The 27,692-nt window shown below is 37.9% G+C and overlaps 1 protein-coding gene across 1 annotated transcript in view; it reads right to left on the bottom strand.

The window, feature by feature from the left end:
- The window catches only part of nfatc3a (nuclear factor of activated T cells 3a), a 70,671-nt gene extending 43,234 nt beyond the window's left edge, over positions 1 to 27,437 (bottom strand). Inside the window, exons 1-2 of the mRNA XM_079241319.1 lie at positions 26,936 to 27,437; positions 1,288 to 2,470 (exon numbers count right to left, since the gene is read on the bottom strand). Coding sequence (XP_079097445.1) covers positions 1,288 to 2,470; positions 26,936 to 27,026 — 1,274 coding nt within the window. The 5' untranslated portion in view covers positions 27,027 to 27,437. The remainder of the gene's footprint in view (positions 1 to 1,287; positions 2,471 to 26,935) is intronic.
- Between the last annotated feature and the right edge of the window lie 255 nt (positions 27,438 to 27,692).

Genomic DNA, 27,692 nt, shown 5'->3' with positions numbered 1-27,692 from the left:
TTTACTGCATCCACCAAAGTAAAAAGTAATTCTGGAGGAAAATGTGCTTTCTCTGCTACATATCTGCATGAGTTGCAGGAAAAGAGCAGGAAAAGAGGAAGAAGTAACTAAAGCTCACAAGTTAACTAGTGGCTGCATTATTGTGACTAAAGGCCTCATAAAAGTTTCTGTAGTCCAAATCAAAGTTAACCTGCCTGCATAAAGTTCCCTCTGTGCTCTGGCATCTTCTGACTTATAAACAATAACTGTATATCCTCCAAAAGCAGTTTGTGAATAATTTCTAAGATTTGCATGGAACCAAGTAATACAGCTGTTGCTGAAAACATGCTGAAAGGCTGAAAACTGTACATGACTGAATTGTGGATTATTAAACAATTTGGTGTTTTTAACAATAGTTTTTCATCAATTTCCATCATAGGACTTTACAAGAGTCCTAAAATTACAATACATGATACACTGGAATTATGTACATAACACAAGTAACTCCACCCACCAACCATTGAATATTAAACAGGCCAACTATGATGCACTGGTCTTGGACTAACGATTACATCTATATATTTAGGAGAGGAAGAAAATTGCCAGTTAATCATCCTGTTTTAATAGGCATACAAGTTAAACCCATTATCGACAATGTTGCCATTAATGAGATCAAACAGGATGACCCAGAGAGTGTCGGTACAAAAGCCTTTATATAAAGCCATCGCAGCAATTTTTATTGGTTTTTTGTAAAGATGCAGAAGTAATTGATTAATTCATTTATGCTCTGGTTATTATTTTTTGTTTGTTTGTGTTTTTATTACTCTCCTTAGAGTAATATAAGTACTGTACGGAGATCTAGAAAGTCACAAAATCTTGAAAAAGTCATCAAGATAGGAAAATAGTATAAAAAGAAAAAGGCATCAACTCCCCCTTCTAAGTATCTTTTGATTTACATTGTATATAAAAAGAAAAACTCATAAAATCTTACTGAGAGAAAAGGTTATGGATCCTCCAATTAAATGTAATTTCCACATGTGTGAACAGGTGATCTAATATACTTGTACCACCAATAATTTACAACACCTGACTGGCTTGCCTAAAATGAGTCAATATGTAGGACAAGTTATAGAAAAAAAATGTAATCTGACATATTACTAAATGTGGAGATGAATTACTTTTTTGTAACCTCTGCTAGTATCGAAATGATTTGCAAATTGTTCTTATTTACACTTCCCGTTTCTAGAGGCTCAGTTGTACACTACAACAACATATTTTGCCCATTCTACTCAAAATTGACAACTTTACCTGAAAATAGGTGTATGACCAGGCTTGGGTTTATTCCATGAGAAGTGGGATGGCACTGAGAGGAACTGTTCCACAGGACCATCCTTCTTCAGACTGTGCAAAGTCTCATCTGAAGGAGAGTCTAGATTAGGAGACATATTTCCTTGGTCATCTAGCCCCAGGTCTGCTTTCCCACTCTGCATAGCTGTTCTGTCCTGTGAGGTCTTCCTTGTCTTTGATGGGATGTCAGTCTCAGATGAGCAGCACTGAAATGGTGACATGCCAACAGAGGGACTCCCAGCCCAAGTATCTTCAGTCACACTACCTCTAGGTGAAGGTCCTGGTGTGGGTGTGGGTGAGTGATGAGGAGACAATGAGCTGGGATAGCAAATGTCGGCGCTAGAGTGACGCCTTTTCCCACAGGGTGAGGTGGGGCGAGAGGAAGGCCTGGAAGGTGGTCGCGGGCTAAGCCAATTTTCATCAGTGACACTGGTGCGCGGCGAATGGCAGGGAGACTGTCGAGGAGACAGGGTGATGGAGTGAGAATGGTGCACAAAGGGAGGGTGATGGTGCTGCCAGTGGGGCTGCTCATCCAGAATTCCACCGCCAGTTTGAGGGGAGGCACAACCTGGAGAAGTTAGAGGGGAGCCCAGCGTAAACCTGGCAGCTGCTTCATTCAGTTCTGAGTCAACATCATCATAGACATGTGAAAATGATTCGCAAGAGGAGGCGTCAGAAAACCAGCTTCTGGAGGACAGGCTGCTGCATGGGCTTGGGCTGAGGGAAGAGTCCCGGTATGAGTGATCCAATGGCAAATACAGGTGGTCCCTAGACAAGGGCCTGTCACCATGGTAATCACCATCAGGACCATTGGCCCTAAGTTCCCCCTCATTGGCATCCATTTCCTGCTGGCAACTAGGCGAAATGGAGGTGATCTGGATACTGGGGCACTCAAAGGCCTTTGGTGCCTCCACAGGAGCAGAAGGCAGCAGAGGGGAGGTGCCATATTTGCAGTCTTGTGCTTCATAGCCTACAGGCTCAGGTCCTGGTTTGTGTGATGGGGGGCGTGATGAAGTGTGGATGACATGCGAGTGGGAATGCATGCCATGACGAGGCAAGCCGACTGACTGGTGATTAGTGACCATAGACTGGGGCTGTCCCACATTTAGGATATAGAATGATGTGTTATCGTCAGGCTCCAGATCTAGGAAAAAAAGAATGACAGAAATATTACCATACAGCAATCGTACTGTTACTTTTATTATTTTCACTTGGATGTTTCTTTGCTTTTGTTAAATTGATAAAAAAAAAAAAACTATTATATATAATTAATCTTCAGAAACTGTGTGTGTTTAAAAAAGGTTTAAAACAGTTAGCTAAATACTTGGCATTAGGTAAACACCAAATCTGCTAAAAAAAAATGGCTAAACTGACAACACGCTTAAGGGATAGACACCTGGATCAGGTATAATACCAAACTACAATACCATCGCTGTAATTTGAAAGCTGATGTTTTGTTGCTGCCTATCAGGCAAAAAGACCAGAAACCATGCATATCAAATCTTTGAATCATCCCTATAGCAATAACTAATAAATACACTAACAGTTAAAGGTTTCAACACACTTTCCAATTAGATTTAATGGTAAAGTGTGTCCAAACTTTTGTCTGGTATTGTATATTATTTTCATCAAAGGTTAAAAACAACAGTCAGCATCGTACATTTACAAGAATACATACAGAGCTTAAACTGCATTAAAAAAAACTTTCATAGTAATTTGAAAGTAAATAAACTTCCAAATTACTTTCTGTATATTTGTGCCAAAGGATTTGCAGTCTTGTACTTCATGTGCTCATGTGTCATGTTTACAAAGAAGGCCTAATTGAATTTCCTGCTAAAACATTTTCTTCCCACTTTAAAATTTATCTTGCTTAAGTCATGTTTTTAAACAGCAACACACTATTTATGCACACATGCACATCGGTTTCCCAAAATGAAATCAAATCATGTACATGATTGTACCCTGAGTTTGCGCTTGAGCCCACTTTCAGGAAATTAGAGGCCAGAGTGTTGCTGGGTAGCAGGCAGTCATACAGGCATTGTTCCAAGAGGGATAACCGATGAACAGCACTACTCAGGAAACAAATTCACACAACGGTGTGTGCTGTCGGCTGTCATCAGAGCTAGCGCCAGCAGGCTATTTATACCAAAGGTCATCCGGCATAGGCAGTATATATACACATAAACACACCCACACAATAACAAATAGACAAGAGTCCATTGTGTGTATTGGCACTGTTGGGTTGGAGTTTATTGATATACTTCTACTGGGTATGATCTGCTGCTGCCACTGGGAATATGTTCCCCAACAGCTCACACTGTTTTACATGTCAAATGTTATTGCATGCAGATATACAGTCAGGTTAGAAATGAAGGAATTGACTATTTCAACATTTCATAATATGTCGAAAAGCACCTACATGTAGCATAGAAGAAACAACTTTTAAACTCATTAAAACTGAATCATGCCATATTTTTTATGACCAAAAAATGGTTTATTTATATTCACCCGTTGTGAACGGGAATCATGATAACATGCAAAACAATTGCAAACAATCATCAATTAATGATAACCTTTTCTTTTAGCTTTTAAGCTTTGGTGAGACTTACTGAGAAAGAAAACGAAAAAAATGATTAATAATCTTTTTTTTTTTTTAAAAAGCATGAGAATGACAAGGACAAAAATATAAATCAACAAGGATACATATATCACTTACCTAACCTAAAACCACAGAGTAGCCTGTACAGGATACAGTTGTGAAATTATTACACAATAATTTCACATATTTCTTAAATTTACCCACCTGCCTAAAAGTATAACACACAAAGAATATTACAGACTTCAAAGCATGTCTTGAAGACATAAGTAAAATGCAACAGTTTTTTGGGGAGAGGACATGTGCTGTCCAACATTTCTATCCAATAGCAACAACAGTGGCAGTAGTTCTTTATTTATAGCTGCTCAGTTTCTCACTGGTCATGTCTGTCTGTCACAAGACCCAGCAATGGATCATCTGGCAGAAGAACCTAACTGACTGACAGCATGCAGGGGAGGGACAACAAAAGGAAGAGGAAAAAGGAAGTTGTAACTTTTTTTGTTCAAAGTGTAAATCTTGTAATGACAACCTGACTTGTCAAATAACATGGATGAAAAAGGTTTCCATGAAAAAATGGTCTGAACTTGGTAACATTATGTTTTCTGAAATCTTACTACAATTACAATATCTGCTGAGTCACTGTAGACTGTGACTGTACACACCAACATAAAATCATAAGGTACAATAGAATAAAGTGGGTTTTAGGAACTAAATTACTGCCTTATTTACTACCATGGGTATGTTATCAATTATCTTCTTTTTATGCAATTTCCCACCATTTTTTACAACTTCCTTGGTGTTCATGGTATTCTATTCTATTCTATTCTATTCTATTCTATTCTATTCTATTCTACAGTCATTGATCAGACGCTTTTATCCAAAGCGACTTACATATGAGTGAGAACAACACAGGCCCGAAATCAAACAGTAGAGGACATCATTGGAAGGTTCTGATGGACTGTCCAGCTGGACGCAGGTCCTTTTATGAAGGGCTACAGGGTTTCTTTTGGTTTACCTATGTTACCTATGTTAAGATACAATGAATAATACCATAATATTTGCTGCAAAGAACTGGGCTAAGTTCTCCAACTCTTCAGAGACGGAGGGAATCGGTAACAGACAGGAGAGCAGTTTCAGTGGAATGGTCTTACCTAAAGCCGGACTGATATGGATCAAAAAGGTTTTCATCATGGAGGAACTGCAAGACTTGGCTGAAGACTACACGTTTTAGTAGTTTTGATAAAAACGGCACCAGTGAGACCGGTCGGTAGTTTTCAACCTGGGCTGGGTTGAGTGTGGGTTTTGTTCAGCAGCGGGGTGACCCGAGCTTACTTGAAAACAGAGGGAAAGAGCCCAGATTCAAGAGAGGAGTTGATAATATGGGTCATTGCAGCTTTGATTGTAGGAGAAATGCTTTGCAGGATATCAGTAGAGACCGAATCAAGTGCACAGGTAGTGGTATGAAATGAAGGACACTTCAGGCAGACAAGATTTCTGCTGCCACAGTCCAAACTTATTTGTTTGAATTCCATATATTATTTGGAGTTTTTTTTTTCTTCCATCTTCTTTGCTTAGGTTTATTTTTGTTATATGGTGCCACCATTTATCAACAAGCCACTCTGCTATGTTACCAGTTGTTTAGCTTGTCCTAAATGTATGTCTTTGTCAGAAGTTCATTATGTTATCTATGGTCACAAAACCATGAAAATGGTGGTGTGTGAACCTCTTTCACTCTCCAGTACAGGACTGCCAATCTTATTCACAGTACTATCATTGAAATCCCGATTTTGGCCATCTTTCTTTTGGGATGGTCAAGAATATGACATCAAGTAACCAGGCTTAACACTCCGCTCTCATTCTGTTATTACTAAGAGCTCATAAACATGACAAAGTCTGAGTTGCTCGTCTCAACTCAGCTGCGAAAGAAAACCTTATCTACAAAGACCGAAATTCCCAACCCTCAGGGTCACTAGGATCTGTTTCTTACATCCTGGTATCAGACACTCCAGGACACAATCAGACACAGACACAATCAGAAGTTCTTTTACCACATCCTGACTGGTCAGAGCGCTTTTAACAGAAAATGGATGATCTACACCAGTGGTTCCCAAACTTTTTGTGCTCAAGGCACATCAGGTGACAGGTGAAAATCTCAAGGCACACTTTTTGTGCCAAAAAGCCCCTTAAGAACACATGTAATCACTTGTATTATGTAAAATATCTGTCATCATTATTTACTAATGCCAAATAAAATTTTGTCACCCGTCTCTGACTTGGCACGTGTGGTTGATGGTTGTGCTCCGTACAAGAAAGCGCTCCATTTTCCCTCTCGTTTTGCTTTTAGGATGAATGTGTCACAGTCATATAATGCCCACCAGCGCATATAGGTTATCAGCCAAATTGGTAGATCTCTTTATTTTTTTTTTTTGGTAGTTTGCACCTGTATTATTAGTTAAATGCTAGCTAGGCAGCGATATGATAGATTATCTATTATGGTAAAAATAACTGCAATGAATTGTTACAATATCCAAGGGCACACCTGCACTTGACTCACGGCACACCAGTGTGCCACGGCACACCGTTAGGGAACCACTGATCTACACAACTTTAGTATGGTTGTAAGTTCTAAGTGACCAAAGCACGTTTTAAAGAGTATTTTTCCAGTTTTTCACAGGATTTGGGTTAATTGGCCTGTTACACTGAACTGAAAAAGAGATGAAGACAGAAAGAAAATGCAGAAATAAAGTAAGAGAACCACTGAATCAATGTACCACCTTTTCTGAGATGTTGCTGCTAATGATTTCAGCATGAAAGCAACAGGAAAGAAATCCCAGAGAAGTTTTATTTTGCATGCATAAAAGGATTCATGCTTCTGTGGTTGACACATTTCTAGTAAGCCTGAAATGTTGAGCAAAATGCTGATGATGATAGGACATGTCACTATACTGCTGCTCAAAATATTGTTAAAAGACAAAAAATCAAGAACAACTCTACGTAAACTACGATAAAAATACATCTTTAAGGCAGTGGCTGCCAGAGAAAGGCTGCAAATCAAATTGTTCCAGTACATTTATTAAACAAAATACAGTCCCTTCTAACTTGTAAAAATGACAGAAAAACAAGACAGTTGCTCATACTTTGTTTGAAGCATGCAAAACTAACCACAAATGTGTTTTATGGTGATGTCACCAACTAAAGGAAAAAAAGCCTGAACAACAAAAACGGTAGTTCATTCAGTCTTCAGTAACAGAAAATGACTCCCTTTGAGGTGGCACATCAGTGTTGTCACATAAAACTTTGAAGACAAACAGGTTAGTAGTAAAAAAAAAAAAAAAAAAAAAAGTAATATTTTCCTTGTTATTTCATGTACAATATGTTTTATACTGCCTTACCTTTGTTTGAGACAACATTTGCATAATTTTGTTGTGGTACTTACTTGGAAAATAAGAATATGTTTTACTATAGATACAAAGGAAAGGCTGACTAAGTAAAGTGATGTTGCAGCCACAAACCAATGTTTGGTGCCATTAATCTTAAGAATAACACCAACTAAAATACTGAAAGGAAACAATTCTTTTAGCATGCTAAAAAATGTGATAAGCCAAACTTTATTCACATTTCCCAGACTACCAATGCGTCAATGACCTGCCAGGGGGTATTTGCAAAGACTAAGCTAACACAAGTTTCATTACTTGGTGCACTATTTCATTTTACAGTTTTAATAGTTGTATAAAACACAAAAAAGAAAAAAAAAAAGTTAAAGAAGGTTAAACAGTTGAATATTCTACATAGCTAAAAAGTAACTGTAAATCAAACTGGGCAAGCTGGGCTCTGTGCCCAGACAAGCAGACAAGTGATTTGAACTGTGTACTTACAATGAGAATAGGTGGCCAGCTCAATTATCACAGGATTATTATCATGTAAGGTCTATGTTTGGATAAACCATATAGTACTTTTTTGTATATTTACCCAACAAAAAGAAACGGGAAGAGAGTAAATAATTGGCAGTAAACAGATGAAGGTTATATTTTGGGTGACTATATTGCCAGGCTAACAGCCCTCCTTGCCCTGAGTTATGACTACTTGTTACCTTAAACCCTGCGGTGTAAGGAAAGGGGCGGGTGGTGGGAAACCCCCTTATCAGAGCCAAACTCAAGTTACCTAATGAGATGAGGTCAGAGAGGAGAAGTGCATGTAGTAGTACTGTTGGTTTATCAATGGCCTTGGTTTCAAAGCCCCTGCACTGTTCCTGAAAGCCCTGTGCGTCATATACTCCTCAAGTGTCCATACATCAGACAGCCAATCTGGTTAAATAAAGATTTCTAAGAGGCTTTGCTGTACCTAAGCTAATAATAGCTCCGCCTCACTGAGAGATGTTTCAGTGAAGCAAGGATTGGAGGATGTTTGTGACACACCAGCAAGACCATTGTGTTCTCACAGTAACCGCAGGGAACGGCCTGATCCACTGGTGACGGTGGCATTCACCATACCTCCGGGACACAAAGCTCAACAGGCTTCTGGCTGACCATTGCACCACCTGAGAATTCTCAGTTGGGGGATAATCTGCAGGGACTTTGTTCTTCCCTCCTCCTTACTGCACACCAAGTGTGTCAAGTTCCTTTGACCAGTAATGACACACAGGCCCACATTCTGAGAAAGGCCAGTTTACTACAATGGGACAGAAGCATTTTTCTCTTTTAGAGAGGATGACCATTGGTGCTTAAGGTTCCTTTTGTTCCCCTTGGGTCTTCCTCTCTTTGTATTTAGGTCTATGCCTATGGAATATGGATCAATATAAATATTCTGGTAGAGAATGGGTGCTTTTAATTATCTGTGATTGTTCCTCTGTGCCTTGCTCTTTTTCTGTGTGTGCACTCCATGGGTATGTGTGTGTAGGTTTGCAAGGGAGCATTTGTGTGTGCTTATTTGTATATGCACATGCCCTCACCATATATTACAGTCTTGTGTTACCAACAAGCCCCAATGCCATGTGGTGCTGGAGCAGGAGGGTAATCTAAGCCAGGATTCCCTTTGTGGTGGGCAGGCAGGTTGATTAGAAAGAGCTCTGCTTACATCCCCTGTACAGAGGGCATTGTGTTTAGCACAGTCTCCTCTTTCAGCTCTCTTCAAGAGCCGCTGACCAATGGACCATGACAAAAGTGACAACCCACCATCCTCTATAAGCATTATAGCATAAATGTCAAGTTAGGCCACAGAAAATTAATTTAACACCACATTTTACAGAAAAAAATTTTTTTTTTGTTTGTTACAAGCAAAACTGATATTTGTTGGTATTAATGGTAATATTGTACTAGATTTGATTCTGTCATTACATAACAAAAACAAAAACAACACTTCAGAACAAAATGCAAGAAAACAGGGACATAGTTTAAAGATAATAAATAATAAAAATTTACAAACAAAATGTTAACAAAAATAACAGGCAGTATCATGAATTTCAAACCATGACCAAGACTTGGACACAAATATTGTCTTGTGTTGCAGTTTCTTGATTTATTTGCCAAACCATGAATTTGAAAAACCAATATCTACGAAGTAACATCATGGAAGGGATTGTTTTGGTGATAAAACAGACATTATCTGTGCATTAATGAACATACACTTGTATTAACTTGAATACAAGTTAATACAAGATAAAATGTTGGAATCATCAATAATCCCTTTCAGTTTGGGAAAAAAAATCCCTCAACATTTTTAGTTAACATGTCAACATCTGAGGTCATATAGATATTTGCAGTGCTTACGGTTCTCAATGCATGATCACTTCCATCACCCTGGGTTTTCCAAGAACTCTGTGTCTGGTCGGTGCCCTACATTTCTAAACACAGAGTCTGTGACGCACTTTCACACATGAATTGTAAGGCTTAGCCTATACCTGTGATTCTAATCTTTGCTGGTTGGGTTTTAGCCAAACCTACTGGTGATCCCGGTATCTGTAGGTAACTAGGCCCGCATAAATGTGATTTAAAGAGAATAAACAAAAGAGGCATCTTAACTGTAAGAGACAATAATGAGGGATAAAGCTAGTCATACTCATGTTGTAGTAAGCAAATACACAATGGACTCCTCAGATATGGATTTTCAATTAATCTGACATAAGCAGTACCTTGTTATGGTCTTATCCTGCAACGTTATGTTAGGGTTATATCAAAAAGCCTTCTTGTGCAGTTACAAAAGACTCAGTGCCCAGCAGAGGCTTAACAATGGCTGTCTAAGCCAATGCTAACATTTGCCGGCAGCTAAATTAAGCTCCTAATTAACAATCTCATGCCGAGATAACATTATGGGATAAACAGAGTGCCAAGTAACCACCTGAACTAAATACCTACCGACACACCAAGATCCTTCTGAACACATCACTAACTGTGTCTAGAATACATTAACTGGGTGAACTTAAGCTGAGGAAGATACTTCTTTTATTGCTACTTTAATACTTGAATAATGGCAAAATAGCAACAAAACCTTCATGCCTTAATCAGTGATGTATTCAAGCACAACAGTATTTTGGCAGCTCACAGTGCTTAAAATCTTTTATATTTTGTGCATAACAACAGAGAGAAACTAAAGAACCTGTCAGAAACCTTTCTCTTAAATCAATCGATAATGCATGTTTCTTTTCAAAGCTGAACAGAAGCCTGTGTACAATTCAATACATATGAAATGCAAGTTACTTATACAAAGCGACATACAGTAAAAAATTAAAGAGCTTATACCTGTGCAGCATCGTGTTTCACACACATTTCAAGAATGCCAGCCCTTCTTTCAAAGATATGGTCCCTATACAAGCTTCACCAAATAACCTTTTCTGTTGCAATTGTTTGCTTGTAAACAAACAAAAAACTTTCTAATTGTATCAGTTTGTAGAGGAACAGAAGAGCTTACAACATGTTTTAAGATTGGCCTCTGAGGAAAGCACATGTAGTCCGGTGGCCTGTAATAACCCAGAAGAGATAACATCAGAGGGTACTGCTAACAGGGGTGACATTTAAACAAACTGTCAGAGCTGACTGTGCATGTGCCTAAAAAAAGTCAGTCATGGAGAAGAAGAATGGGACAGAGAGCGCAGCGTAGAGAAACTGACAGACAGAAACAGATCTTTCTGTGCTTTATGAGTGAAATTTAACAGAACGTGTGAGAAAAAATACAGAATGAAGAGAGTGAAATCGAAAGGTTTACATTTGCACACTACAGAGCTTCAAGAGACAAGTGAGACTACAGATGCTCACCAAATGTATGACCATGTTGGTTTATTCCAATCAAGCTTCTAAAAAATCAGATTGTTATATTGGGTACGCAAAACTTTTGGATGACAAAAAAACAGTCTTCCTTTCAGATTGAACCCACTGGCATTAAACAACATCATATTGATTAATAATATGATGTGCTACAATGCTACAATAGCATCACCATTTCTTATCCAATGAGTTGCATGCACAGTATTGGAATTATGAATGACAATGAGAAACAATTGATAGAGGGAATTCACAAATTTCACTTTATCGTGCTTTTAATAAGGAAAAAAGAAAAACTGAAAAACAAGCAGGAAGTAATCAAGGAGACCACAGGAAGACTACAATTTTCCTTCAAAGAAAGCACAACTGGAAGCAGTATATAGCCAGATAAAATCTTTCCGTTCCAAATTCCTTTCAAACTTTTTTTTCTAATGCCTTACATAAGTTAAAAATAGAAACACCTTTTATTCAGAGTTTGAGAGCAAATATTTGGGCACCTTAGGTCATTAGCAACAAAAAAATGGGGGAAAAAAAAAAAAGGGTTTTTTTGTCTTAGGCCTTTAGATGTTAGAAAATAACATTAAGTGAGCAATTTGCATGGGTGGGATAAAGTTCTGTTGCTTCCTCGTTATCTTGCCTTTTTTTTGTTGTTGTTTCACCAAGGTTCTTCGTCCTTGTTTTTTGTTTTCTTCTTCATCATTAGCATTCTTGTTTGATTGCACAAACATGGCAAATAAAGTGGTTCTGATTCTGATATATCAAAACTCAACATTAGTTACAACTATAGGTCACTTAACTGAAAAAAATACATTCAGCAAATATTTGGGGAGTAGCCAAAAGCGCTAGATACTAAAAACCAAACAGATAAATGCAGTAACAGTGAAGTGTGTTTTTTTTTAAAGAGAATATGTAATGGAGAACTGTTTTTAACAAACTGTTAAGTTCTCCGATGCATGTTTTTACAATTTTGGACTGGTTCAACACTTGACTTACCATAAGGCTATGCCTAAAGGAGCCATAAGAAGCCTACCAGACATCCTTCGCCCATCTTCCCATGAGGGACATCTAAGTATTTGAGAGTGAAATGATTGGTCAAGTACTTTGCTGTGTGGTTAGAGCTCTCTGGCTATACACTGTAAGCTCTCTCCTATCACTATAACAAGCTGAGACATTTAGTGTGACATATCTGAAAAAAGGCGCATGTCTGGGAAAGAATGCATCAGATTCATGGAGTTAAATGGGTTACCCCACATCACAAAAAAGAATCAACTCAAATAAGTTTAAAATGAATGGAAAAAAATAGCTACTATTTAGTTTTTCATGAAAAATTACAATTTACAAAAGTTAAATATGTTTTTAAAAGTTTTCAAACCATCAATACACAGATTATAATGTAAGGACATAAGTTAGATGAAATATCTATAATATTATTCCCACATTTTTGTGGCATTTTATTTAAAACCTTTTCATGTAAAACTATCAATTTCACATTATAATTCTTCAACGAATGTAGACATGTTTTCATTTAATCATAAACAACAGAAACATCCATTTTAGAATTATAATACAAAGGCTGTTACAAATTTGTACATAGATGAGATAAGTGAATACCACTAAAATATATATCAACAACTGGTGTGTTATGTCCTTAAAGCCCAACTGTAGGTCCACATGATCTACATTCCAGTTTTGGCCAATGTTAGGATCCATACAGCCACATGGGGCCCTACTGGAGTATGTCCACCAACCCAGTGAAATTTTAAGTGGAGCATTACACATTTAGAAGAGACTCCTAATAGATTTGAATCTTGTAAGTTTCTAAGTCATTCTCCAACTGACCTCATCTAAAATTTCTCAACACTGGTCATTTCAAATAAGGTGAACCGCAACAATTACTCCTCATAACCTCTTTTAGAAGAGATGTATTTTATCTAAAGACAGGTAATATAAGTGCCAGAAAAGCTGCAAAATGCAGTGCAAATACCATCAACCTGATCAAAATAGGATTATGAGGGACAGCTTAAAATAAAATGACACTCGAATAATCAGGATGTGGTAAGTCATGCCTCGCAGTAAAAATGGAGCAGAGATAAAAACAAAAAAAAAATGACCAAGATCTAAGAGTTTAACAGATTTCTCTTTGGTGTAATGAAGCCTGTGATATGTTAATGCAGCGCAGCCAGCGGTAGGTTCAGTTACACTAAATTTAAACTAGACAGATGCCACACATAGTTACTCGTGCCTCGCCCCAGGAAACAAACGTCTCATTCATCACACCAGGTGCTGGGACCCCCGCTTTTCAGCAGGGTTAGGGGACACCCACATGGTGATCCAACTGCACATGTAGACCATACGCATGACTGTCTGACCTTTGACCTCCCTTAGTTTACATTTGCATAGACAGATCACTACCTGTTATTTTCTGTGAGCTTTTCATTTTCAGCTTCAACATAAACTCATCTATGAAACAGTTCAGTGCAATTTCTTTATGCCATAGAAATTAAAAAACCTTTTTGGTAGGATCATTTTTAACATTCTAATGTGCTTGTGATAAACAACCATCAAAATGAATGCTGAGGTTGAATACACATTACTGCTACAGAAGTAAAGAAGTCCATCACATGAGCAAAAGCTTAGACTTAAGTATGTTTAAAATAGAAGTAAAGATATTATGTCAGTGAAAATGTCACTGAAAAAAAGAATTATTATTAAAAAGTTTAATTTCTAAGTTTCCTGACACATGCCCTAATAACAGCTGTTTTGTCAGAATGATGTCTGCCATCCATCAGGCTAATAGTCTAGACAAAAGCACACACAAAACACACACCTGGCTAGAGTATGAGAGTGCTGCCACACTCACCTGGTGATGTGGCACAAAGCATTCTTTCTCTCCTCTCTTTGTTAAACCCACAAAGTGCTGGAGTAGTAAAAAGTTGAGGGCTGCAGACGTGCTGGGACCACAGGGATTCTCCTGCTCAAGTACGAAGTAGTCACTAGAACCTGCCGTCTGCCCTCTGCCACTCTCTTTGGGAGCTCAAAATAGTCCACCATGAGAGCGATGTAATTTCAGTCTTTCAGTCTTTCCCACGACAAGGACTGAGAGGATCGAGCTCTTGGCTCACAGAAGTGGAGCAATGACAACAACATAGACAAGGGCAAAAAAATAGCTTTCTCCAATAGATGTTTACAGTTTGTTCATTTCATTATGATGAAATTATGCCATAACATGTCATCATATTTAAGTACAACACAGACAATAACAGATGTTCAAGAAAAGCCACAGTCAATCCACAGATCAGCATCAAACCTGACTAGTCACTAAGTGGCTGTGGTGACTGTTGGCATCTGGATATTTCATTAGCCTAGATTTTTCTCTCTGATGTCACTGGTGGTTTCTTTCATATCCTGAGAGAGCTGTGAGAGGAATGAAGCCTGAGTCGTCCTTTGGCAGGTCTACGATTCTGTTCCCCTATGGCAGCACTGATAAACCACAAAAAAAAAAAAAAGAACTGCTTTCATTACAGAGATTTTCGCACAGGAAAAAAGGTCCCTGAGTGGAACAAAAAATTAAAAGAAAGCTCACTTGTGAACAACTCTGATGTCTGTTTCTCTCACCAGCAACCAGACAGTGGTGTGCCCCCCTCTTCTCTCACTCCACCCTACCATCTGAGCCCCACATGGTATGTCCAGGCAGAAAGCCAGACGCTTCCGCATTGGATCTGCTACCTTGTCATCCATAAAGGGAACTACTTCCCAAAACTTATACCACCTCTGGCACCTAATTAGGACAGTGCAAAATCATGATTTGCCTAAATCGATGTTAAACATGACTACTTTTCACTCAAACACCACAAGACAGACACTCACTCAGACGAGTGTAACCTTTGCAGGTAAAGTTAAAAATATGTTGCAATGTATGATAAATTATATTGTAATAAATGAAAACATATTCAGTTCATAACTAACTCTGTTTGATAAAAAGTGAAACTAGAATTAAGATCACTGTATTACAGAGTAAAACCAAAACACGCGTAAATATTGCTAATTAATTTGTTGTTTCACAAAAACAGCGAAAAACTAGGGACAAAGTCAAGAGACCCCTGCTGACAGATTGATGTCAGTAATGCAACTTAAAATATGACTTGCATGCCTAATAGCCTATGGATTCCCATTCGAAGATATATCTACAGTGGACCATTTATGTTTCTTTTATTTCTTTTTCAAAATCAACATTGCTTTGTGAAACCAATTTCTTTTATTTAATTTTTTTAATCTAATTTTATGCTTGTCATGACTTTTATTTCATTCTGGGACTATCATTGTTTTTTATGCATATATAGAATAGTGGATGATACAGCATGGATGGATAAAAAAAATCGTTCAAATAGAAAAAATATTTTTCTTAAACAATTCCATTACATCAAAAAGTTGGGGTTTTTTTTTTAAAATGAGGTGGTTTTCACCTGTATTGAGGAAGGCCTGGCACACACGAGGGGACGGTAAACAACTATACGAACTGTGTGCTTTACTGTGACTTCATAAAGATTAAAATAATGCAACTCACTCAGTTTTGAGTTTAGGCAGCAAACCAACTTGTGTCACTGACTGCCTTCAGAGATATAACAGTCCAGATAGTAATAAATATCTCCATTTCCTTTTGTGGATGTCCACTGCACTATTTGTTGTTTATTGAGGACAATTTACACAGGGATGCACGATGGTCAAAATGATAATGACCATTTGATCTTTTTAATTTGACCAATACTGAAATCCACTTTGAGTTGTTTACCATGGTTATTTAAAGATTTGAATATATAACAAGAGCAAACTTGTATAACAGCACTTTCAAATTCATGTTATGCTAAATTCCCATTAGTGTACAAATCCTTACACAAAAATAGAAGGGGTCTACTTTATTCACACAAACTTCTTTTGAAAAAAAGAAAACCATTGCATCTGAAAAATTACAATCTGACAGTTGTCTGTCATCATTTTGGCAGAATAAAGCACACTAATATTTGTAAGTTTTATGCAATCTGCTCTATTACCATCAATAACCAAACTGACATTTCATGCAGTGCGGGCAATATTAGTTAACTATTGTTAGTATCATGTGGATCTATCCTGTAAACTGACAATTGTTTGGCCAATTAATTTGGCTTTTTTCTCTTTTTTAATCTGCAATGAATGATGTATGGTAAGTCTATTACAGCCATTATTATGGTTTCTGCTCCAGTGATTTTATCAAAGTTTGGCATGTTGGATTCAACCTAAGCAATACACTAAACTAAACAAAACTGCACAATAGACTAGAATAAAAATATGACAGAATACCACCATACAGAAATACAACCAGATGATGTCTGGCAGGAAGTAAATATCCAAAGGTAACAACAGCAGGTGCATTTGTGGACAGTGTAGTGTTGTTGCTTTGGAAAGTCAAATTACCACCTTCCTACCAGCAGAACCAGTGTTGACAGGCAAACTTAACTTTTGGAAGACTTACTGGAAAAACTTTAAGTCTTGGTTTTGTAAAATAACCGTGGACTACCGTGGAACTACAGCTGGACAATATGATATTAAATCAATGTCAAGATTAATTGAACAGGTTATCTGAATTAGGTAACCCTTTATAGGACACTCAATGAAATTAGAAATTTTAACCTAAAGTTTTGGTTTTTTTTGTTTTATGCTGAAATAAAAGAAAAAGTGATCAAAAACTGTCACTTGTCTGAAAAAGGGTTAAGTAGCAATTACTTCAGTATTTTTTTTTCATATTGTTTTACATGAGAAGAGGAGATACTGATAAAAGAGGAGATATTAAGTAAAAAGGAAAAACCCGCAGTTTAAGTATATATCATTATTTAATCAATATTTTTAATATAGTTGAGAATTTTAAAATTTCAAACAATTTAAAAAACTGATATAAGTAAGATTGATTATTGGGACTGCATTTCGGTTTTGATTAATTTTTGATTAATTGCTTAGCCTTAACGGATTAAGGTTTTTTAAAGAATGAATGAATGAATGAATGAATGAATGAATGCCTGAGTGATTGAATGAATGAATGAATGAATGAATGAATGAATGAATGAATGAATGAATGAATGAATGAATGAATGAATGAAATGCAATAGGACTGCAGAAAACATTTTTGAAGTCAGCACCAGCAGAACAACTTAGGGCACATGTGATCAGGAATGAAAAAAATGACTGGTTTCAAGTTAAAAGGGGATCAGACTGATAGAAATCTGGAAAGAGCTAAACATATCATTCTTTAATAGTTTCAGTTCACCCCCCTGTCTCCAACCTAACAGACCACACACCCTCCACAACCCTATAGCCTTCCTGTTACACCTCCACTTTGTCACCTTGCAGCTCAGTCATCGGCCTTAATACAGACTCATGTCCCTCCACATCTATTGAGACCTCTTCTTTCTCCACTTCTAACCTGTCTGTTTCCTGCAGTCAGGTGAAGAAACCACTGGAGACCGAACAAAGCTGCAGGTCCAGATGGTATCAGCTCTAGGGTTCAGAAACCTGCTCAGAACTAATGTTGACTTCTTTAGCACCTTTTCAACATTAGCCTGGGTCAGAAGAGTGCCTGTGCTATGTAAAATAATCTGCCTTGTTCCAGAACCTAAAAAATCCCAACTAACTCAATCAAAAGACTACAGACCAGTCACTCTAACAACTCACATCATGAAAGTTCTTGAGAGACTCTTATTGGTTACCCTCAATGAGCAAATGAATACCCAATACAGTTGCTATTGCAATGGGCTTGGGGTTAAAGATGCCATTATCTACCTGCTTTAGTGAGCCCACTCTCCTCTAGACCAATCAGGCAGCACTTTTGAGGATCATGTTCTTCAATTTTCAACACTTTTAATACAATTCAGCCTTTTCTGTCATGTGAGAAGCTTCATAAATTCCAAGTGGATCCACAATCACCTGAATTTATGACTACCTAACAAACAGAACACTGTCTATGAGACTGAAAGGTTGTGTGTCTGAGATGATGGTCATCGACACTGGAGCACCACAAGGGACTGTACTTTTATTATTTCTTTTCACATGATACACCTTAGACTATAAGTACAACACTGATACCTGTCATATGCAGAGAAACTCAGATGACTCAGGTGTGGAGTGTATCAATGATGGACATGAAGCTAAGGACAGAGAACTGGTCAGCAAGATGAAAAGTAAGATAACCAAAACAATTTGCTGGTACTGAAATAGTAGAAGAGTCCTTACATTCTTTACACAATCCAGTGAAGAAACAGGATGTGTTCAGTGAGAGACTTTTTCAACTCCAATGCGAGGCAGAAGAGTACCAGAGATTATTCATTTCAATTCAGCTTTATTTGTATAGCACCCCTTCACAACAATGTCTTCTCAGGGCACTTTACAGACACATTATTTGGAGCCAATTTATAAAAAATAGTCTAATTAAAGAAAACCAACACCGTATAAAATCTTGACCTCAATCCAATTCCCCATCCTGATCATGCACAGGTGACAGCAGTCCAATCAGTTTAGCTGACCAATCGTCACACTCCAGAAAAATAAACTATCGTCTTCTTTTTCTTATAATTATTATAGCTTTTAATCAAACAAAACAAATATATAAAAAATAAAATCTACTTAAACATTGAAATTTCTCTCTGGGATGAATAAAACTATCTTTTATTTCATGTCACTGCATTTCATTTTCATTTAATTTCACTTTAATGGTACATGTTTTTACAGAGTGTGCGAATTAAGCTTTTTACATACTATATTTTTATGTACTATATTTAGTTTTTGTTATTCAGGTCGCAAGGATAAAAAAATTTTGTTATGGCCAAGTCAGTTCATACTCCATGATAAGCTTTGTCTGGGACAGCAGTTTGTAAACACAAAATGATATAACTTTGTCTTCTGGCTTTGAGAAAAAGAATAAAGATTTTGCTTCTCCCGGAGTTTCTAATAGGCATTATTCCACGAAAAGGTAGCCCTGTATAAAACTGTTTTCTGTTGTCAGATGCAGAATGGCTCAACTGCTTAAGTAGTTGCCTCCTTACGGTGTGTTCAGACCAAACGCATTTTGAGCATCAAGAGGGCAAGTTTCCATGTAAAGTCTATGTGGAGGCGCGGCAAGAGGGAGTCGAGCTTTCTTGTGTTGCGTTTTGAGCGTTTTGGGCGTCGGCGTTGCGCGCGGAATGCACCAAAAATTTAAGTTGTTTTTTAACTCGCGTCAAACGCCAGAGATGGGCAAAGCTGAACTTTTGCCACTTGACGCGGGGCGTCAAACAATCAGAGTGATCAGCTCACAGCTCATGGAGGATTTCTGTGGTGAACCCATACACAGGGCTGAGATGCCATTACTCCCTGCAATATTTAGGATAACCATTCCTTGCTAAAAAGCTGAATGTTACTGATTTGGCAACGTAGCAGGATACGTTGCCTAGCAACACTTTGTTTGGGGGGGGTGGTGGCTCTCTGCTGAGTGACTATCACTGCCCGACGACAATGTTCTCTAGCTTTATCTATTAAATAAAACCATGCCATTGCTCTACCAAATCCACCATCATTCAGACTGACTGGAAGAAAAGTTCCACCTTTCCCCCTCTCTTTTCCGCCGTGGCACAAAAGTGGCACTTTAGTGACCAGCGTCGAGCGTTCGTTTGATCTGAACACACCGTTACATGGACTGAGTGTGCATTCACATTAGGATAGTCCGCTAGACCAATTGGGAACTCGGCTTACTTGTAGAGGGGTGTATCCATGTGGACCAAGACTGCATTTACGTTGCACTGTGAAACAAGTAAAACGAACCAAACCATTGGAATAATATATCCCCACTCTCACCAAAGGAGGCGCTGCAATAGTATCTAGCAAAAGAGAGGACAAGACCGACGTGAAGAAGAAAACTCCGTCACAAGTTAAACATGGAGCAATAAACAATCGCTATTTTGGGTTTTTTATTTTGTCTCATGCAAATATACTGCAGACATACACTGCAATAATTGGTGCAGTAAGAACAACAGACGAGGCAGAAGATGATCACTATGTATTTACCTACAATGCAAAGCCACATCAAATGCAAGAAATAATTTTTTCTTTGTAGTCCCCTTCCTGCATTTGGTTTGCTAGAAACGAACTGAGACCTGCATTTGTAGGCAGGCCGGGTCTGCTTCTTTGGTTTGAATCTGAATTTGTTTGGTGAATTCACAACTCCCTAAACAAAGCAGACTTTCCGAGCAAACAGACAAAGATTTGAATCAAAAAGGCTGATGTTGATACATTCGCAGCAGACCCAGGTTTGAGTCCTAATCAAGTGCTTTCACTGTGTTCCAACTTTCATTCATTCATTCATTTTCTGAACCGCTTAATCCAATTCAGGGTCGCGGGGAAGCTGGAGCCTATCCCAGCTGGCTTTGGGCGACAGGCAGGGTACACCCTGGACAGCTCGCCAGTCCATCGCAGGGCCACACAGAGAGACGAACAACCACTCACACTCATTCCTAGGGGCAATTTAGAGTGACCAATTAACCTATCATGCATGTCTTTGGACGGTGGGAGGAAGCCGGAGTACCCGGAGAGAACCCACGCATACACGGGGAGAACATGCAAAGGCCACTGACCAAACCCCTCCCCAGCCAAGGATCGAACCAGTGACCTTCTTGCTGTGAGGCCACAGTGTTAACCACTGTACCACCGTGAGTTAAAAAGTTGTATTTTTTAAAAAAAGAAACAAAATGAAGCAGTACTCTTGATATTTCCTGATATTTTTGCCAATGTCAACAGATCTTGGCATACTGCACTGCTAATGGGCTTAATTTATTAACTTTTTAATTTATTTAATCAATTCATCATTTTTATTTATTTATCTTTAAATTTTTCCATTATCATCATGAGCAAATAAGACAATTATGATGAACAATTTATTTAAAACAAATATCACAAAAGAAGAAAAATATATTTGCTAAGGCTGGGAGATTGATCGATTTAATCGATTAATTCGAATTTGCTGTTTATGAAAATTTATTTTTATGAAAATCTGGATTTTTTTTGCCCCACCAGCACCTTTTGGGCTTCCGTACCTTATAGTGACGTCAGTACACTGCCAATGGTTTCCGACAGAAACGCATAAACACAACATGGCAGCAAGCGACGTACAACAAGTGCTCCCTCTGCATTTCCATTACATTTTTTTGCAAAATAAAAACATTTGTACGTTTTGACAAACAACAGTTGTGATTTGCGGGTGTTTTCATTGAACAGTGTTTAGCACATTAGCATCACGTTTCATAATTGCGGTTAATGCAAAGTGGGCACGTAGCGTTATTTTAGGGTTTTCTACTTGCTGCGGAGAATTTGCTTCGGATTTTCAAAGCTTTTCTCCCTCACTTTCTTTTCTAAAACTCTGAAATTTGCTGTTATTTATTCCACACCACGCCATCTTTACCTGTAATTACCTGGTAACGACCCCTACGTCACGTCTGGGGACACGTAAAGGCAAAAGAAGTGTTTCCATTACACTTTTGCAATATATTTCTATATCGAAATGTCTGAAAAACCACCTCTTGATATCGTAAAAACTTTTATAGCAGCTGGTTTTTATGGCGACATTTAGTTTTTGCGCAGTTCTAGGTGTCATGGAAACGCAGGGTTTTCAGTTTGGGAGGGGGCACTGTCACATACCACAGGGGTCTGAAGCCAGATACAGCTGACAGGCTCGTCTTTCTTGCCAAAAGTGTGTAAATCAAACAAAAAAACAGCAAGAATGTAATAATACATGTATGTTAGAAATATAGCTTTAATTAACATTCAGGGATTTTTTTTAAAATAGCATTTTGTATCAAATAGGTCAATTTTCTCTAAAAACATTCATTCATTTTCCGAACCGCTTATTCCAATTCAGGGTCGCAGGGAAGCTGGAGCCTATCCCAGCTGGCTTTGGGCGACAGGCAGGGTACATCGACCGCCAGTCCATCGCAGGGCCAAACACAGAGAGATGAACAACCACACTCATGCTCACACTCACTCCTAGGGGCAATTTAGAGTGACCAATTAACCTAACATGCATGTCTTTGGATGGTGGGAGGAAGCTGGAGTACCCGGAGAGAACCCATGCATACACGGGGAGAACATGCAAACTCCACACAGAAAGGCCACTGACCAAACCAACCAAGGATTGAACCAGTGACCTTCTTGCTGTGAGGCCACAGTGCTAACCACTGCTCCACCGTGCAGCCCTCTAAAAACATGTTAAGTTTAAAGAAACCATTCATTTTTATTACCTCATTGCCAATGTGGGAAATTGTTTTGGTTATTTAATGTCAAAATACTCTAAAAGGAATCACTATTTTTCTTCCAAGAGGAGCCATTTTATTTATTTATTAGTCAGTTTTTTTTATTTTAGAACAAAGTTACACAAGTGAAGTGAGGCCTATTCTTAAATGTATGATAAAAACTTAAAAACTATCTCACAGTGGAAACGCACTAACTACAAACATGTTTCTTATAATGTTTACAGTGGCGGCACCTGCATCTTTTTTTATAATCTTGTTTGACAGCTTGTTTGGTTGCACTTTAAATTTAGGTAAACTTCTAGGCTGCAATAAAAGCATTTTTGAAAAAGAATCATTTTTGACATTTGTAAAAAAAAAAAAAAAAATCTTTACAGTAAGGGGGAAATTGATTAAAATCGGAAATCGGATTTGTTTTAAAAAAAATCGGAGATTTTAATTTTTGGCCATATCGCCCAGCCCTAATATTGGCTTGTCATCAGTGTTAGAAAGATTATCAAAATCAGCAAAAATTTTAATTGGCTGGCTATGCCTCACTATATTTGCCCTGGAAAACTGCCATTAATTCAGCTTTAATTTTAAAAGTGAGAAATCAGATTGCATATTTATGTCATAATTCTATTCTATTCTATTCTATTCTATATACATGGACCAATTTATTGTCAAAATCCACCTTTAGGTTAGCTGTCATTTAGCCTTGATTTTAAACTAATCCTTTATTATTTACTAATCCTTTATTTTCAATTCTATTTTGTCCAGTTTTCACATTAGTTGCTTTAGACAGACAACTTCCTTATTTAACTGTACATTATCAGGGGAAAACCCTTACAGTATATTTGCCCTGTGCCTGCATATATAACAGTGGAATACTTCACCTCAAAGAACTGTTTCCTGAGCAACAAGAAAACACAGAGTGAGAGAGAAAGAAAAGACAGACACCCATGCAGAAAAAAGGAAAAGAACAAAACAGAGATGAAGAGGTGTGATATACTGTACAATATCATAACATTTTATTTTGTTGTTGTTTTGTTTTTTCAAGCATATTCGAATAAAAAAAGGAGGAAGACAGCAACGTAACCCACAACTGGGTTAATAGTAAAGTGTAGAGCAAGCCAACTTTTGCTGATCCAACTTTTTGAAAGAACAAGATTAAGGAGAACACGATGAAAATTATCTGATGAAAGATGCAGAGCATTAATATTTAATAGTATCTTTTCATGCTACAGATTTTAAATCGGTACTACTGCTTTTATACAAGACCAATACTAAAGGTCTGACCATTTACCTGAACAAGTATTAGCAATCAATATTATATTCAAGTAACAAGTGACAATGCAATACTAAAACAAGTAGAAGCCTCAGTTACCGCCTGGCTGCTGAGAAAAGCAGAGAGGGAGAGCAAGTCAGAGGGTTACTGTGACTTAGTGATTCTGTAGTACACTGGTTATTAATTTGGACAAGCTACACCCCCCCACCCCCACCACCAAACCCCCTATGTGTCTTGGCCTAGTCATACAAAACCAGATTAAAACCACTTGCACAGTGGTGCTTTTATTTCATTGCTTATTCCAACCCCCCTCCCCTCCCCCCATCCCTAAAATCTGACCCTTTCTTAAATCAAAGAAAATAATGATTTAAGACTGCACATGCCAAACCATCATGGAGTTATTACGTTGCCAAAGTTTTATGAATTCATTGGTTCCATTCATTTAGCTCCTGAAACTGAATTTAGCATGGATGCAGGAACCTTTGTGGGTTTAAAATGTTGACATTTACCAGTGTATACAGACCAGACCTCAAATGCCTTGGGCATTTGCCTTCAAATGCCTTCTGCACAGGCAATTTTAGGAATATTATACAACAATTTTTAGGGCCACTTCAGTACCTTTTTACCTCAATTTTTATGCAGAACTACCTTAATATCCATCACAGTGGTCTATTTTTCTGCATTTACTATACCTTTTCTTGTCTTTTGGTGTTTGGGTTTTTCATACTCCTTGTCCAGGTTTGCGATACCTTCATTGTGCCAAATCATGTTGTTTGGAAGATATTCATGCATAACTGGAATTAAAGCAAATGTGCCTCTTAAGTTTGCAATAGAGTAAATGAAAGATGAATTCATGTGTCTGTTGAATGAGAAGTTTTCATTCTTCTGACTGTTTATGTAAACACTAATACAATGCTTTTTCACAAGGTGAGCAGTAGCTGCCAAACCTAACAAGGATATTTTCTTTGCAGTATTGTGGTGCAGTCTCTGCATCAAAATGGCTTTATTGAGTGAAGTACGAATCACAGTCACACTCGACTGCTGAGTGATGGGTGTCGATGAGTAACGCCCAGTTTGAAATCATTTTATGTGTCATTTATCACCATAAAATGGCACAAGAATCACTTAAAATACATGAGTAGCATAGGAAAGCTTTGCAAATAATCATGCTATGCATTAGTAATGCTTTAATCATACACAACCAAAGATCCTAGACCAAATAAGACTATTTTCAAGTTTTGTCAACGTATCTTTATAGCAGTAGATCTCTTGTAGTAATACATGTTTTTCTATTTTTGTTTCACTTGCCTTGAACAGAAAAATACTGTACAAAAAAAGTTATAAACTATCTTGATTTCACACATTTAACAAGTACGGCTTACATTCCAAAACAATCGTTCTTTCTTTCTTTAATTATGCAGCGACATAGCACAACTCATGCAACTGAAGTCAACTTGACTCAATGCTGACTTCACTAAATTCGTGAGTTTGAGGTTCGTAGACAAAACTTCTTGCTACCAGTGAAACGCTGACTAACTTTAAAAAGTCTAACAATGTTTAAATTAACTACAACTCATTTCAAAATATTTTACTCCGAGGCTGAAAATGGACATGCATTTTGCCAAATAAAAAAACATAAAAATCCTCCTGTGAAAGAGGTTATAGGTCCATAGTATATTTTATTCTTGGGTACTGTCATGGACAGTGCTGTGGGCCATATCACCTATATGTGTGCCCTTCTTGAAATATATCTCCAAGGTTATTGTTACATTTACTACTACTGACATGGTCACGGAAAATAAAATAGAAACAGGTAAAGAATTTTTGCTCAAAATTAAACTATTACATTTTTATCTTACATAATTTATCTATTCCATTTTTTAAAAAAACACACACAAACTCAGTTTAAATCCATTTCAAGACCTCAGTTTGCAAAGTAAAAGCAGTCAAGCTGCAAGAACATGCTAGTTTTATATAACCATTTCAGATCTGACATATGATTGCATTTACAAACATCACCATGGCAAATATCAGTCTTTCACACGTGTGTACATGAATCAGCTTGTCTGAGTAAACAATAAAAATTATTCATATCTACAGGAAAGAACACACAGTGTTTAAGTGGTCACACCATCGTCTTAAAATTATTTCAGCAGCATTTCTGATATATTTCTTTAGCTTATTTTGTAAACACTGAGTGAATAAAGGTTTTGACAACACTGGTATGTTACTATGCAGAAATCTGTCTTTGTGACTTTTAGGCTGTTCCCTCTCAGTCATACTCCAAACATTACGCTAACAAAACTGTAACAAATCTGTTGAATGTCCCAATAGTTTTGTTAATGTAAAGCTACATTAAAATCCAACCTGGTCAACAGGTGATAAATCCAAATCATGATCAGAACATCTATGTTGTGTACAAACAATTACTAATTTTCAATTTGATATAGCAACAGTCAGCACATATAAAGGCATGACTTTCCAATCTGTTTCCTTGATAAGTCTTGTTCAGGACAGAAACCTCTTTAAATGTGCATGTGGCATCCAATCATGTCAATGGTAAATATATTGATTCTTTTTTTTTTTCTTTTTTTAACTTTAATTCCTGTTCTTGTTTAAAGTTCTACGTTTAAAACATGACGAATATTTTTTTATGAATCATGTGCACATTAACTTTTGTAACTCAAGCTGATTTAAAATAAGAATAGCTTAATTATGCGTGTTTTGTGGGTGAGGATGGTGAACATGTTTTAAACATGGACGAGTGTATATCCCCTGCAGTCTCCCCGCCAATTGTAATCAACGACATGACAGCATGCAGGCTGTTTATTGCAAAAACTTGTGGGGAAACATGAAGTTCTAACTTTTGCCATTGAACAACAATAATAGCATATGTGCTAGCCTGCTAGTTTAGCATGATGAGCTAATGACAGCTGCTGGTTATGTGGAATTAGCTTGTCCATTTAAATAGAAAGGACGCAATATTTGAAAACTTCATTAGATTAAAAGTGAACAAGTCACTGAGACGCAAATCCATCGATTGGATTTTGTTTTGAGACTGTGGTCGTAGATTGCCGGGCAAAGTTAAGACAAGAGTAGTCTAGCAGATGAGTAACTTGCGTTACAGCATTTTGCGCCCTAAGTTTCAACTCGTACACACAGTAACTTGCCTCAGAGCAGATCGAAATGCACTGACCTGCGGGGCCTAAAGGCTGCTGCTGCCCGTCCTCTCCGAAGATCAGTCTGAAGTCCAGCTCCTCATTCCCGGGGCAGTTTGCAGTAGTCATCGGGTTTGACAGCTCGGGTTTGAACCCGCCACTCGACCGTCAACCGCTGGAGCAATTCACGCCGTCCTAAAATGTCACAACATCTACCGACTGTCACGGCGCTAAACTCCAACTTTTGTTAAGTTAATTCGCGAGGGTTTTTTTTTTTTTTTTTTTTTTTTTTGGCCAGAGACGAACCAGCGGTGCAGTCTCGTTTGTCAAATCCAAAATTACAAATCGCTGGCTCCTCTTCCTCTGGTAGTTTCTGGCTTCAACTTGAGAGAAAGTCGCCTGCCCTCCTCTGCCTCTCCTTGCCTCGCGGTTTCCCTCTGTCTCCCGACCTAACGTCAACAACCAACAAATGTTTCTGTCTTTATTTATCGCTGTAAAGCCGCTGAATTGCCCGTGTAATTGTCCCGTTCCCGCTACCTCCTCCTGTCTCTCTCTCTCTCTTTCTCTCTTTTTCTCTCTCTCTCCCCGGAGCTCCTATCCCAACTTTTACTAACCCCGCGTGACAAGGCAGTTCCAGCGGTGACGTCAGCAGACACAACACAACACAGGGCACGCACACGCAGCTCCTCGGCTACAGAGCTAATACACAGTTATTACAATATGGTCAACTTACCAACATAAAATATGGTGTTTTTGTCGTGCTTTGTGACAGAAGAGATATTTGGTGCATTTTTA

The sequence above is a fragment of the Telmatherina bonti genome (genome assembly GCF_933228915.1).
Source record: "Telmatherina bonti genome assembly, chromosome: 1".
NCBI lineage: Eukaryota > Metazoa > Chordata > Actinopteri > Atheriniformes > Telmatherinidae > Telmatherina > Telmatherina bonti.
Note: the sequence above shows the minus strand (reverse complement) of the source record. Positions and strands in the feature narration are given on the sequence as shown.